Here is a 14131-nt window from a genome sequence, read left to right as displayed (position 1 = left end):
AATTTCATCTTCCATCCTGAAGCTTAATTTCACTGGATACACGATTCTTCATTGGAACCCATTTTCTTTCAGTGTTTGAAATATGTTATTCCAGGATCTTCTAGCTTTCAGAGTCTGTTGTTGAAAGATCAGCTGTTATCCTGATTGGTTTACCCCTAAATGTGATCTGCTTCCTTTCTCTTGTAGCTTTTAAAATTCTCTCCTTATTCTGTATGCTGGGCATCTTCATTATAATGTGTCTATGTGTGGATCTCTTATGATTTTGCACATTCGGCGTCCTGTAGGCTTCTAGGATTTGGGATTCTGTCTCATTCTTCAAGTCTGGGAAGTTTTCTCGTATTATTTCATTGAATAGATTGCTCTTTCCTTTGGTTTGGACCTCTATACCTTCCTGTATCCCAATGACTCTTAAGTTTGGTCTCTTTATGTTATCCCATATTTCTTGGATGTTCTGCTCATGGTTCCTTAACAGTCTTACTGAGCTGTCTATTTTCTTTTCAAGTTGAAATACTTTGTACTCATTGTCTGATGTTCTATCTTCTAAGTGTTCTACTCTGCTGGTAGTATTCTCAATTGAGTTTTTAAGTTGGTTTATTGCTTCCTGCATTTCTAGGATTTCTGTTTGTTTGTTTTTTATTACCTCTATCTCCCTGTATAGTTGATCTTTTGCTTCTTGGATTTGTTTATGTAATTCATTGTCGAAGTGATCTTTCATTGTCTGATTTTGCTGTCTAATGTCTTCCTTGAGACTCCAGATCATCTGAAGCATGTATCTCCTGAATTCTTTATCTGTCATTCCATCTGCTGCAGCTATTACCTCTTCTAAAGTTGAGTTGACCTGCATTGCTTGTGGTCCTTTCTTTCCTTGTCGTTTCATACTGCTCACGTTTCTTTCCGCTTGTTGAAACTGTTGTTTTTTTTGATATTTTCCCCCTATATATTTATATTGCTCTTGTATAGTTGAAAAGTCTCCCTTGCAGGGAGGGCAGCGGCTGTGCTCCTCCTCCAATTGGGGTGATCTGTCTACCACGCTGGCGGGCCGCTGGGTCTGTTCTGCTGGTCGGTCGCAGGTCTGCCTACCTTGCAGGCGCGGGCTGCGGCTCTGCTTTGCCCTTACTCCAATTGGGGTGACGTGTCTACCATGCCAGTGGGTTGCTGGGCCTGTCCCGGGCGCGGGCAGCGGCTCTGCTCTGCCCCTACTCCAATTGGGGTGACATGTCTACCACGCCTGCAGGCCGCTGGGCCTGTTCCTCTGGTCGGTCGCAGGTCTGCCTACCTTGTGGGCGCGGGTGGCGGCTCTGCTCTGCCCCTATTCCAATGGGGGTGACGTGACTACCACGCCGGCGGGCTGCTGGGCCCATTCCAGGCATGGGCGGCAGCTCTGCTCTGCCCCTACTCCAACTGGGGTGACGTGACTACCACGCCGGCGGGCCTCTGGGCCTGTCCCGGGCGCGGGTGGCGGCTGTGCTCTGCCCCTACTCCAATTGGGGTGACGTGTCTACCATGCCGGCAGGCCGCTGGGCCTGTTCCTCTGGTCGGTCGCAGGTCTGCCTACCTTGTGGGCATGGGTAGCGGCTCTGCTCTGCCCCTAGTCCAAATGGGGTGATGTGTCTGCCGTGCCGGCAGGCCACTGGGCCTGTTCCGGGCACGGGCGAAGGCTCTGCTGTGCCCCTACTCCAACTGGGGTGACGTGTCTACCACGCCGGCAGGCCGCTGGGCCTGATCCGCCGGTCGGTCGCAGGTCTGCCTACCTTGCGGGCGCGGGTGGCGGCTCTGCTCTGCCCCTACTCCAATTGGGGTGACGTGACTACTATGCCGGCAGGCCACTGGGCCTGTTCTGCCAGTCGGTCGCAGGTCTGCCTACCTTGCGGGCTCGGGTGGCGGCTCTGCTCGGCCCCTACTGCAGTTGGGGTGAAGTGATAACACGCCGGCGGGTCGCTAGGCCTGTTCTGGGTGCGGTCGGCGGCTCTGCTCTGCCCCTACTCCAATTGGTGTGACGTGTCTACCACGCTGGCAGGCCGCTGGGCCTGATCCGCCAGTCGGTCGCAGGTCTGCCTACCTTACAGGCTCGGGCGGTGGCTCTGCTCGGCCCCTACTGCAGTTGGGGTGAAGTGATACCACGCCGGCGGGTCACTGGGGCTGCTCCGGGCGCGGGCGGTGTCTCTGCTCTGCCCCTCTGGCTTCCACAGTATTCAGCAGGATCTGGACCGAGAAGCAGTTTCCGCAGGTTCTTTAGCCCTGGGCCAGAGCAGTTCCGGGAGCCAGAATTCGGCCTCTCCGGGCTCGGTGTATGTTCTGATAGGAGCAGGCTCCAAGAGGCAGTTTCTGCGGGTTCTTTAGTACTGAGCCTGAGTACTTTGTCTGCGAGATGCAGGCGAATGGCAGCCTGAAATTACTTGTTCTATAGTTGAATGAGCTGCGATCAGTCAAAAACAGGGATGATGACGTCAGCTCTCCAAGATGGTGGCCGCTGGCCTCCTCTGTGGTCTGACCAGTGTGGAGAACCGAACTGGACCGCTTCCTTCCCCTGTCTCAAACCCAGAATTCAGCACTGTGTACAGTGATTGCACAGCTGGTAGAAGCCCACAGAATCCACAGCGCTGTATCTTTGCGTTTCTATCTCTTGCTTCCCAGCGCGTGCCGCAGATTCTAGCCGCGGGGCGATTTGCTGAATAAGCAGCGTGACCCTCCGTGCGGACAAATCGCTCGTGTTTGAGCCCCTGTAGCTGATCCTCGTGCGATGAAAATCCTGCCACTAGGTTTTGGAGCACCCCAGTTTTGCTAGAAATTCCTAACTAGATAGTTTTTAGTTGATCTAACTCATCATTCTCCCAAACAGTGACGCAGTACATGGGGGTGATGCACTCCCTTCGCCGCCATCTTCCCTCTCTCGAAAATATTGTTCTTCTCAGATATTGTATTTTCTATTTCCTTAGAGCTTTGCCAATTTTCTTTATCCTTTATTTTTTTTAAAAAACTAGTTGTTTGTTATATTGACTTCCTTTAACAGTTTTCTACTTTTAATTTCAAGGATTTCTTATTTATATTACTTCCTTCTATTTCCTTTGAATTTATTCTGTATTTTTTTTCCTAAGTTCTTGAGAGAAGAGTTTAAATAACTGGAGATTTTTCTTCTTGTCTCACACATGCATTTAGTGCTGTAAAATTTTTTTTCAGCATTATTGTACCCACACCCCACACTTTTGATATGTTGTTATTGTTTGGATCTGGAATGTTCCTCTCAAAGGCTCATGTGTTCGAGGCTTGGTCTCTAACTAGTGATGATACTGCAGGGTAGTGGAAACTTCAGGAGGCTGGCCTTACTTGGAGGAAGCAGGTCACTCTGGGCATGACCCTGGAGGGTGTATCCTATCTCTGGGCCCTTCTCTCTTTACTTCCTGGATGCCATGGTGGTAGCCCCTTTCCTCTGCCACACCTTTTATGGTAATGTTTCTGCCTTTCCACAGGTCTAAAAACAATGGAACCAGCTGATTGTAGACTCAATACTCAAACTGCGAGCCAAAATAAATATTTCCTCATTGTTTTTCCCAGATATTTTGTCACATGAAAATCTGACCAACACAGTTATATTTTCATTTTTATCCAGTTCAATGCATTTTTAAATTTCTCTTGAAATTATACCTTTGACCCATAGATTATTAAGAAGTCAGTTTAATTTCTAAGTATTTGAAGATCATCCTGTTTGCAAATTCTAATTTGATTTCATTGTGTGATTTCAATTATTTTACATTTGTGGAGGTATGTTATTTCTTAGCATATGTTCCATAGGCACTTGAAAAGAATGTGTATTCTGCTGTTGTTGGGTGGAGTGATCTCTAAATGTCTTTCAGATACTATTTGGTAGTGTTGAACTCTTTTATATCCTTGCTGATTTTCTTTTCAATTATTCTTTACATGGATTATTTACAAATATTAAATTACTGATCCTAGACCGCTGGTTGCTGTCCTGAGTCAGATAGGAGATGTAAATGAGAAAGTGGAAGGAGAAGTGTCAGTCATAACTAGAGAGAGTAAAAGAGGTGTGGAGAGGATAGCAGAGGTACAGAAATGACTTGATCCATCTACATATGTGAAGATGGCCCTGTACAGGAGGAAGGAGAAAGAAAGCAGTCTTTCTGACTCATCTTTGTGGAAATGGACTCTAATATTAATTAATGCTTCTTGTTAAAGTTTTTAAATCTATTTTTCTGTTTTCTTTTGTAGTTCTGGGGATTAAATCCAGGGTCTTGTGCATAGTAGGCAAACACTCTACCAATAATATATATTCCCTTTATGACTGATGCTTCTTGTTCTAGATCTAAAACCAACTGTCTTCAGATGACAGTCATTACATATGCTTCTTCTTTTTCTTGTGGTTATACTGTGTCCTTCTTTTCTTTGGAAACTTAGATCATGTTATAGGGCTACTGTATAGAGCTATATAGGTTGTGTGCTCTGCAAAAGTCCAAGTGATTCATATCCAATGAGATGTTTCCTTGTTGTATTGTAGCTATACAAGCCAGTAGAATTTATTTTGATATAACTGTACAAGCATGGGCTATATCTTATTCTAGTTAGGACCCCATTCTTATGGATGTACATGATGATAGATTCACTATGGTGTATTCTTATAATCAATGAGATGATATAATAAGTCATTGCCCAGAAATCTTTCTGCATCATTATTATTAGATACTTTTACTTACCATTCATTAAGAAATATTTGAGGAAAAATAAGAGATACAGAATCACCAAAACAATCCTTATCAAGAAAAGTGAAGCAGGAGGCATCACAATAGCAGACCTTAAATTATACTACAGAGCTATAGTAACAAAAACGGCATGGTATTGGCACCAAAATTGACATGTAGACCAATGGTACAGAACAGAAGACACAGAGACCAACCCACATAAACACAATTATCTCAACTAGACAAAGGCACCAAAATATTTATTGGAAAAAAGATAGCCTCTTCAATAAATGGCATTGGGAAAACTAGAAATCTATATGTAACAAATTGAAATAAAACCCCTATCTCTCACCCTGCAAAAACTCAAAGTGTTTGAAGGACTTAGGCCCTAGACCACAGACCTTGTACCTAATAGAAGAAAAAGTAGGCCTATATCTTTGCCATGTCAGTTTAGGATCTGACTTCCTTAACAAGACCCCTAAAGTACAAGAAGTAAAATCAAGAATCAATAAATGGATGGATTTAAACTAAAAAGCTGCTTCTCAGCAAAGGAAACAATCAAGAACATGAAGAGAGAACCTACAGAATGGGAGAAAATCTTTAGGATACATAAAGAACTCAAAAAACTTAATGCCAAAAACATAACCCAATCAATAAATGCACAAAGGAACTAAACAGATGCTTCTCAGAAGAAGAAATATGATTGGTCAACAAATATATGAAAAAAATGTTCAACATCTCTAGCAATTAGAGAAATGCAAATCAAAACTACTCTAAGATTTCATCTCATTCCAGTCAGAATGGCAATTATCAAGGATATAAGCAACAATAAATGTTGGTGAGGATGTGGGAAAAAGGTACCCATTCACTTCTGGTGGCACTGCAAATTGGAAAGCAGTATGGGGATTCTTAAGAGTACTTGGAATGGAACCATTGTTTGACCCAGCTATCTCACTCCTTGGTTTATACCCAAAGGACTTAAAATTAACATACTACAGAGATGCAGCCACATCAATGTTTACAGCAGCTCAATTCACTATAGCCAAATTATGGAACTAACCTGGTGCCCTTTAAAAGATAAATGGATAAAGAAAATGTGGTATATATACACACAATGGACTATTACTCAGCTGTAAAAAAGAATGAAATATGGCATTTGCAGGTAAATAGATGGAGCTGGAGAATAACATGTTAAATGAAGTAAGCCAGCCCCAAAACCAAAGGCCAAATGTTCTCCACAATAAGGGGGTGGGGTTAGGGAAAAATAGAGGTGCTCTGCATTAGACAGACGGGAGTGGTGGGAGGGGAGGGGGTATGGGGATAGGAGGGATAGTGGAATGAATCAGACATCATTACCCTATGTTCATATATGATTATATAACCTATGTGATTCTACAACAGGTATAGCCAGAAGAATGAGAAGTTATACTCCATTTATGGATGATGTGTCAAAATGCATTCTACTGTCATGTATAACTAATTAGAATAAGTAAATAAATAAGAAATGTTTGAACATATATGTCAGGTGTTGTTCTATATCCTGGGGATTTGGCAGTGAACAAGATAGACAGGGACTGCTTTTGAAATTGGAATGGGAGTAAGACTAACAGTAACCACATAAATAAGCTTCAGTGTTATAAAGAAAAGGATGTACAGATTGGGAGTGAGTTAAAACTTTAGCTTGAATGTTTGGGAGATACATTCTTATGTTATTCAATAATACAGGACCATATTCTGTAACAATAAATATTATGTAACTAACTATTTTCTGTCTCCCTGCCCCAAACTTGAAACAGCAGACATGATATCATTATGTATACACTAAGTGTTTGAAACAAGTTAATAGAGTTAACAATTTCTTACTAGATTTTGTATTTTTCTTTAGAGGATGAAATGATCTTTTAAGAGAAAGTGAATTACTTAATAATCTGAGTAGGTATAGTCAGAAAATTTTATTACATGTATAAAACCCAGGATACTTTTGTGGGTTTGGTAGTGGCAGAGAACCAGACTTCACAAATTTAGTACATTTTCAATACCTGTGCACTACATTTTCTAAGACCTAGGAGAGTTCTCAGAATCACAAATCTCACTATAGTGCATAATTTCCCCATAAAATATAGTGAAATACAAATAAAATATATTAAAATATCCCTGGTATCTATAATGCTTTCCTATAAGTACAGGACTAAAGAAATCTGTAGGATTAGTTTTTGGCTAAGAAACTTTCTCTCATTAGACTTCTGCACTCTCATTACCAGTACCAGTGACTGGTTTTCTTATAAGAGATTTTTTTTCCTCTCAAAATTAAAAGCAAAGGTTAAAACAACAACAACCCCCTCCCCCCCAAAAAAAAACCCCAAACCCTACAAAATAAAAAAAATCCCTAAAAGTCAGTTCATTCTTGACAATGAATAGAAAAGAAGTAAACACATTGTGGGTTGGTCCATAAGGTGGGCCCACACTCGGGAAAGAGCTCCACTCAACCAACACATGAGTTCAGAGGGCTCATGATTCAAATGAAGCATATGGAATATGAGAAATCACCATGAGTCATCAATTATCAAGGCTACCAAAAGATCAGTGAAACCGAGAATGTCAAATCTCCATAGATGATAAATACCTTTTGGTTTCTAAATTACAGATTTATACCTAGAGAATATAATACAACCATTTGTTCCACCTCTTTAGTGTTATAGCACATGTGAGATCATTTTGAGGGGGAAACAAAGATATAGAGCTTTCTGAGCTGAATATAATAGAGGAAATTGCTCTGGAACACCACAAGTTAAATTTTTTTTCTTTTGCTATATGACTATTATGGTTGTTTTCTAATTGTCACAAATCCACAAAGTCTATAAATCTTATTTTTTCTTTTTTTAAAAAAAATATGTATTTTAGTTGTAGTTGGACACAATACCTTATTTATTTATTTATTTATTTTTATGTAGTGCTGAGGGTTGAACCTGGTGCCTTGCATGTGTTAGGTGAGCGCTCTACCGCTGAGCCAGAATCCCGGCCCCTATTTTCCTTTTTCTTTTTAATCAGAGTTGATAATTTCATCTTCCAAGGGAGGTGAAGAGAAATTGAGCCAGGGTTTTGGAGGTCCTCAGAAACATGAAAGCAGCCCACAAAATCAAGGTGTTATTATCAGTCAGGTATTACTGGTTTCAAATTCCCACTTTGTTCCTTGAGCAGAATAAAAATTCATAGAACTACTGACTAGCTGAAATGGACATTGAACAAAGGGTTTAACTTACTTCTCTCACAAACCACTGACAAAAGGCAGGACCGATCCATTCTCTTGCATGAATACCACAGTCCATCCAGACAGCTCTTTTGTAAGCTCGTGATTTTCTGCCCAGCTGAAAACAGGAGTATTCATAGTAACAAACTCAGGCTTTTATTGGAGATTCACTGACCAGCATAATTTAATAAGATTTCAGCATAATTCTTCACTATGGTTTGGTTCATTAGGTAACACATAAAAAAGACAGAGAGATATCCTATCTACTTTGGAAATCCAGGCTTGTTTATGCAGAAACAATAAATTTAAAGCCCTAATAATACAATCAAAGAACTATAAAATATACAAGGGAAAGGGAAATCTCTAAAATAGGGTTGCTTCTATTTTAATATAAGATATGAAGTTTAAATAAAAGGCTAAATTCGTCTTTCTTCCTTCCCTTCCTTTTTCTCTCCCCCTTCCCCACCATTTCCCCAAATTTTCCAATCAGACATGTTCTCAAGGAATATTTCTTAAAGAAATACCTATATTTTATAGGTGAATAAAGTCAAACTTTATTATACCACAAAAGGGAAAATTAAAACAATTTGGTCTATAGAATCAGGTGGTAGATTAAAAAATTACTATATCAACATTAATTCTAACCAAGTTTCTAACCCAGTCATTAATAGGTAATTTTTGAAATTATATTCATAGGGGATCTCAACTAATACTTCGGAAAATACTTTTTAACATTATGGGCTCAATCCTAGAGATTCAAAGATGAAAACACAAGGGGTTTACATGCTAGTGGGGAGAGTAGACAGGTAAGCAATCAATCAACCTTTATGGTGTGAATATCCATAAGGCACCTTAGGAACATGGGTGTTGTGTTGAATTTTCCTGGGGAATAAATGGAAGCTTCTCAAAAGAAGTACTTGAGCATGTTTTCAATTTTGCCTGGCAGACAAATTGGTGGAAGGCATTTCAAGTTTGAAAGAGAATCTGAGGACATGATATTGCAAGGATTGCTTCTGTAGTTTGAGGAAGGAACAGCATGTGAAGCTGTAACAGAGACAAGAGAACACTTGGAGTCCCTGGATATGATGGAAAAGAGATGAGGATGGGTTCCATATTCCCCGGAAGGGGTAGGGGCACGCGAACATGTGTGTGTGCATGCATGTGTATGTGTGAATGCTTATGTGTGTGTGCGTATGTATTTGTGTTATCTCTGACAGCAGTGTGGAGGATGGATAGGAGGATGAGAGGGCCAAGAACAGGGACTCAAAAAGAAGTTGAGTATTGGGGCCACTATTGCAATAGTCTAGGAGAACAGATCTAAAGGTGAGTTAGGGTAACACCAGTGAAGACAAGGGAAGAGGTTTGGGCTTATCCAAAAGAATTGTCAAGTGAAAGTGAGTGATTAAAATAAAGGAGAGGAATTTAGGATGATAATCATGTTCCTAAACTGGGAGGAAAATGGTGCCATTCTGACTCTGAGGTGCTTGCTTTTGTGAATATCCAAGTTAAGGTGTCAAGCAGGCAATGATGTGTGAATTCAAAGCTCCAGAGAGTGGACTCCACTGGATAGAAAGGTCTGGCATGACTGTTGACATTACCAGCAGATATACCCAGTTAGAGAGGGTTTATGGAGTGAAAGCAGAGATGTGGGTAGGGTCATGGGGATCACCAGAACTTAAGGAAAGAACAAGGAAAGAGGAGCCAGTGAATGAGATTTGAAGGAATGAATGGTTAGAGAGACAGAAGGAGAATTGACTGGGAGTCATCGTTGACCTTGGCAAAGTAAGTTTAAAGGGAGCTGTGGGACATGAACCAGTTAGGGGAGGGGAAGTAGTAAAGACATTTGAACTACAGGCAAATCTTATTAGAAGTTTAACTTAGAGAGAGAACTATGGGTCAGTAGCTGGAGGAGAATGCAGGATCAAGGGATGGGAATAACACATACCTTCTTACACATTTACCTGGTTTTACGCTGGTTCATCTTAACTAGCACCAACTCACAAATAAGTGGCATCAGTAATTCTGAATATATCAGAAACAGTATCCTCTAGAATACTAAATGCCAAATATTAAATATAATTCAAACATCTAAGGGATCTTTTTCTTAAATTATCAGATGATGTTAAATATGAGCTTATGAAAAATCATTTCATTTTTTCCCCATAAGTTGAAAAAGATAAATATTGAATGAACATTTTATATTTAGTTGACACTTTCTTCTTTTTTACCTTTAAAATAAACAGCGATCTTCCTTCATATGATCTTCCAATAGAAAACATATGAATAAGGCCTGAATGAGTTTTATTCAGATGATGCATCCAACTCTGAATCTAAAAGCAGATAAATAAAAACCACGTCAGAATCTCTTATAGTAATGGGGCTTTTAGAGAATACAGGTAACAAAAATGACAGCAGTAGGTCTCAGAATTCAAAGAGTATATATGAAATACAAAATGAAAAAAGAAACAATTTCCTCTACTTAATTTCTGTGGGATACTTAAAATTTTACATTTTATTTTCTGCCTTTATAGATAGCTTATGTCTTGGTTATGGTTCCCTCTTTAAAGCATATCTTCTACTGCCAAATGTCATTAATATCTTGCTGACACTGTTTTGTGGAAAATTAATTGATGTGTTCTGGTTTCTTCTTAAAAAATCAGAATTTATTTCCATTTTCCCCACAGATATTTAAGAGAGAGAGAGAAAATTTAAATCCACTTTATGAAAACTATCCAAACTACTTGAAAGTGGTATTCAAATTCCATATATTGTAATTTCCCACAGAACAGAAGATGCTAAGAAAAAGTTATTATCATTTGCATTTAAACATTATTCTACTGAGCCACATGTTGGAGGACAACTTTGAATAATCCCTCCAGTGACAGTGATATATTTGTCTCCATCCCTCTCACATGCTTATCTGTCATCAGGAGAAGGTATATTTGAAATGGATGAATAAGGTGCTTAGAAAGATGGTAACATTTCTGACTTATAAGCCCTATAAGGAATAAAGAAGTAACACAAAAGCATCTCACTGTTCCATGATATAAAAGAGTTTGTATTCAAGAAAAAAATATATATTTTAGAACGTGTATTTTTTCTTTTCTTCCTATTCCTATTTAATCTAATGATCAGGTTCATATATATATGTGAATATATATACATACATTTGTGTACATATCTGTATCCATTTTATTTTTGAAATTTGACTTTTTTCTAGTACATTTTAAGAGCACTGCTGTGTGCCAAGTTATCTAAAACATTTCTCCTGCTTCTAGCTTCTAAAAGGTATATCGAGACATAAAATATGTGAAAAGAGTTTTGGAAAGGAGTTATCATCAACAGAACCAAAAATATTCTTAATAATAGAACAGGATCTTGTTAATTTTGGTGTCTGCTGTTCCTTTGTTTAATTCAGGGAACATAGAAAATGTATATATTTATTCATTCTGTCAACAGCTTATCTATTTTAAAGACTCTATTTACCTGCCCTTGGGGATATAGTGGCAGATGAGAAAAAAATTAATCCTATAATGACACAACTAAGAACTGTGAAAGGTAATATCCATATGTTATGGGACATGTGATGTTGGAGGGTAGTGGGCAGAGGGGTTGGATCCAGTCTGGAAGAACAGAAACTGCTACTTGATTGCTTAAAGCTGAAATTTGAAGAACGACAAGTTGTCAGGTGAGCAGTAAAGAATGTGGTTGGTGGTGAGGATGAGGTTGCTGTGAGTTTTCTGGGTAGTATATATAACAGCATGTTCAAAGGTTCAGAGGTGCCACTAGTGAGGATTGGCCTTTGGGAGTTCTCAGATTTGCAAGAGTGTAGGGCAAGTATCAAGTCTCAAAGCATTACCTTTAAGCTCTGGCTAGTTCTACTTTCATGGCTTTTCAGTTAAGGTCTTGATAACTATCATTTTAACATTACCTCAGTCTTCCATTGTACTCCTATGTCCTTTGTAGAAGTGGGCTGGGTAAATCAGGTGAAATTTAAATTATTTTGCTACTTCTTTTGTAGCAATGAAAGGGTCAGTGGAAGAAATGAGTGAATCGAGGTATTGAGGTCATGTAAAGAGTTCTATACATTCTTCTCAGAGCAATTGTCTCTGTCTTTATGCTTCTTTCCCAATACTTAACCCGATATGACAAAGATGAACTTGTAAAAAAGCAGTAAAAACTCCTATGATTACACACTTCTTCTAAGGAGTGGTACACTTCATAATTATATTCAGACAGGGATCTTCTGTTTCTCTGGGTTGGCAAACTGTTTCCATTTTCCAGCACTTTCTGAAGATCTTCTATGAGAATCCTGGATTTGAAACAATAGACATTATGAAAAGTAAATTGAAATGATGCAAAAATCATGCAACATCAAAAAATTAGATGCATAAGGAACAAACAAGTAACACAGAAGTGTCCCAGTGTTCCATAATGTGAAAGGAAAAAGAAGGATGCCAAGAATGATGATTCTAAAAATACCAAATGTTGAGAAAATGTTCTTTTTTGGGAAATAAAAATGATTAAATAAATGGTAGAATGAATTTAAAGTGTAAAATTGTAGGCAGATGTCCCCAAATAATGTAGCACTGTAACAACAGCTACCATTGAGTGAGCAGCTAAAAACAGCCAAACAATGGCTATGAGCACTTAGACTAGGAGCCATAGCAAGGTGGGCTGTGTATTTGATGTACATAATTTAAGTGACCGTATATGGTGGATTTGACTATCTCCATTTTATAAAAGGGGAACCTGAAATTCAAAGGGATTAAGAATTTGCCAATGTCAGACCTCTTTGGTCAGTGCAGAGCCAGAATTTGCACAAGGAATGTGCACATAAATTCTAATCTTGCAACTCCAACTCTAGTGTGACATGATGTGAACCGAGCAAGCCTAGGCTACCCCTTCACTCCTCTCCTTATCTTCTTTCTTGCTGTTTCTGTCTGTTCATGTCCCTTTCTTCATGGAGACACTGTTTTCAGGTCATCACTCAGAACATCTGACCTAAGATGCAGAGAGGAAAGGGAGGGTATAGACGTTACAGTTCTCAAGAATAAGCTGAAGAAATTCCCAGAGTTGGAAAAAGCCATCTTGCTACATGCCAGTATCAAGAATGCCAAGAGAAGACAAGCTCAGCTAGTCAGAGTGAGTGCACTGAGAAACTAAAGGTTGAGGCTGGGGTGGGGGACACAAGCTCAGTCTAATGGGTGGAGCCAGGTCCAGGTGGAGTCATCAGTGTTCTTGATGTCTAATCTAGATGCAGACTTGTCTTTCCAAGACTCGCCGGTCACCAGTTACTACAGTGCTGTGAAGTTATAATGGGCTGCATTCATTTGCAATAGTTAAAGATATTTAAGAGCCCTTCACTGATTTTTCAGGGCTTAGAAGATGGCTAAAAAGCTTTGCTGCATGTTTTCTCTTCCAAAAGAATCTGTTCCTTAAAAAGTTTAAATATTATCAGAACATTTTTAAAGAATGATTTATGTAAACCTTAAAATTAAAAATATTAATCAATTAAAAATAATTAATAATTAATCAAGTAAAATATTAAGAATATTAATCAATTAAAACATTTTTTAGAATCTGATGGGTAAATACTTTTTTGGTCCATGATGGAAGTACATTTACTTGGGGGTCACGGTGATTTACTCAGTTGTTATTTATTGAGCACCTGCCATGGACAAAACCCCTAATCAGGAGTTGATCATTGGTTTATTGTTCTTTTTGTTTCAGTTTTGTACTTTAAAACTGGAAACATTCCAGGAATCAAGACGAGAGGTAAAGTGGCACAAAGCTTGGTAAATTTTCTTGGCTGCTGCTTGCAGTGGCTCAAAATATGAGTGGAACATTAAATTTAAGCCTAAATGCCATCAGTATTAGTGTTTTCTCTTTTCCCAAAGGTGAAAAGTTGCAGATGGTTAGGTGCATGGGCTAAAGAACTTTACCATATTGCAGAGACAAGTCTTTGGAGCCAAATGAGCTAGCTCTGTCAATGTCTGAGTTTCCTTGTGTTAATAGAGAACCTGAATAGGGAAAAAGGAAGCTATCTTGCTGCCTACCACTGTCAAGGATGCCAAGAATAGAGAAGCTCAGCTAGTCAAGGTGAGCGAATTTAGAAATTAAAGGCTGAGGCCAGGGCAAGGGATGCCAGGTTCTTTGCAATGGATGAAACCAGCAGCAGGTGGAGTCACCC

General features: G+C 39.4%; 1 protein-coding gene across 1 annotated transcript in view; it reads right to left on the bottom strand.

The window, feature by feature from the left end:
- Window positions 1-14131, bottom strand: part of CPA6 (carboxypeptidase A6) — a gene marked incomplete at its 3' end in the record, with an annotated part of 301035 nt that overhangs the window by 87469 nt on the left and 199435 nt on the right. Inside the window, exons 4-6 of the mRNA XM_081266455.1 lie at window positions 12136-12250; window positions 10167-10268; window positions 7952-8056 (exon numbers count right to left, since the gene is read on the bottom strand). Of these exons, the coding sequence (XP_081122581.1) occupies window positions 7952-8056; window positions 10167-10268; window positions 12136-12250 (322 nt within the window). The remainder of the gene's footprint in view (window positions 1-7951; window positions 8057-10166; window positions 10269-12135; window positions 12251-14131) is intronic.

Source organism: Spermophilus citellus (assembly GCF_964194105.1).
Source record: "Spermophilus citellus genome assembly, chromosome: 14".
NCBI classification, from domain to species: Eukaryota; Metazoa; Chordata; class Mammalia; order Rodentia; family Sciuridae; genus Spermophilus; species Spermophilus citellus.
Note: the sequence above shows the minus strand (reverse complement) of the source record. Positions and strands in the feature narration are given on the sequence as shown.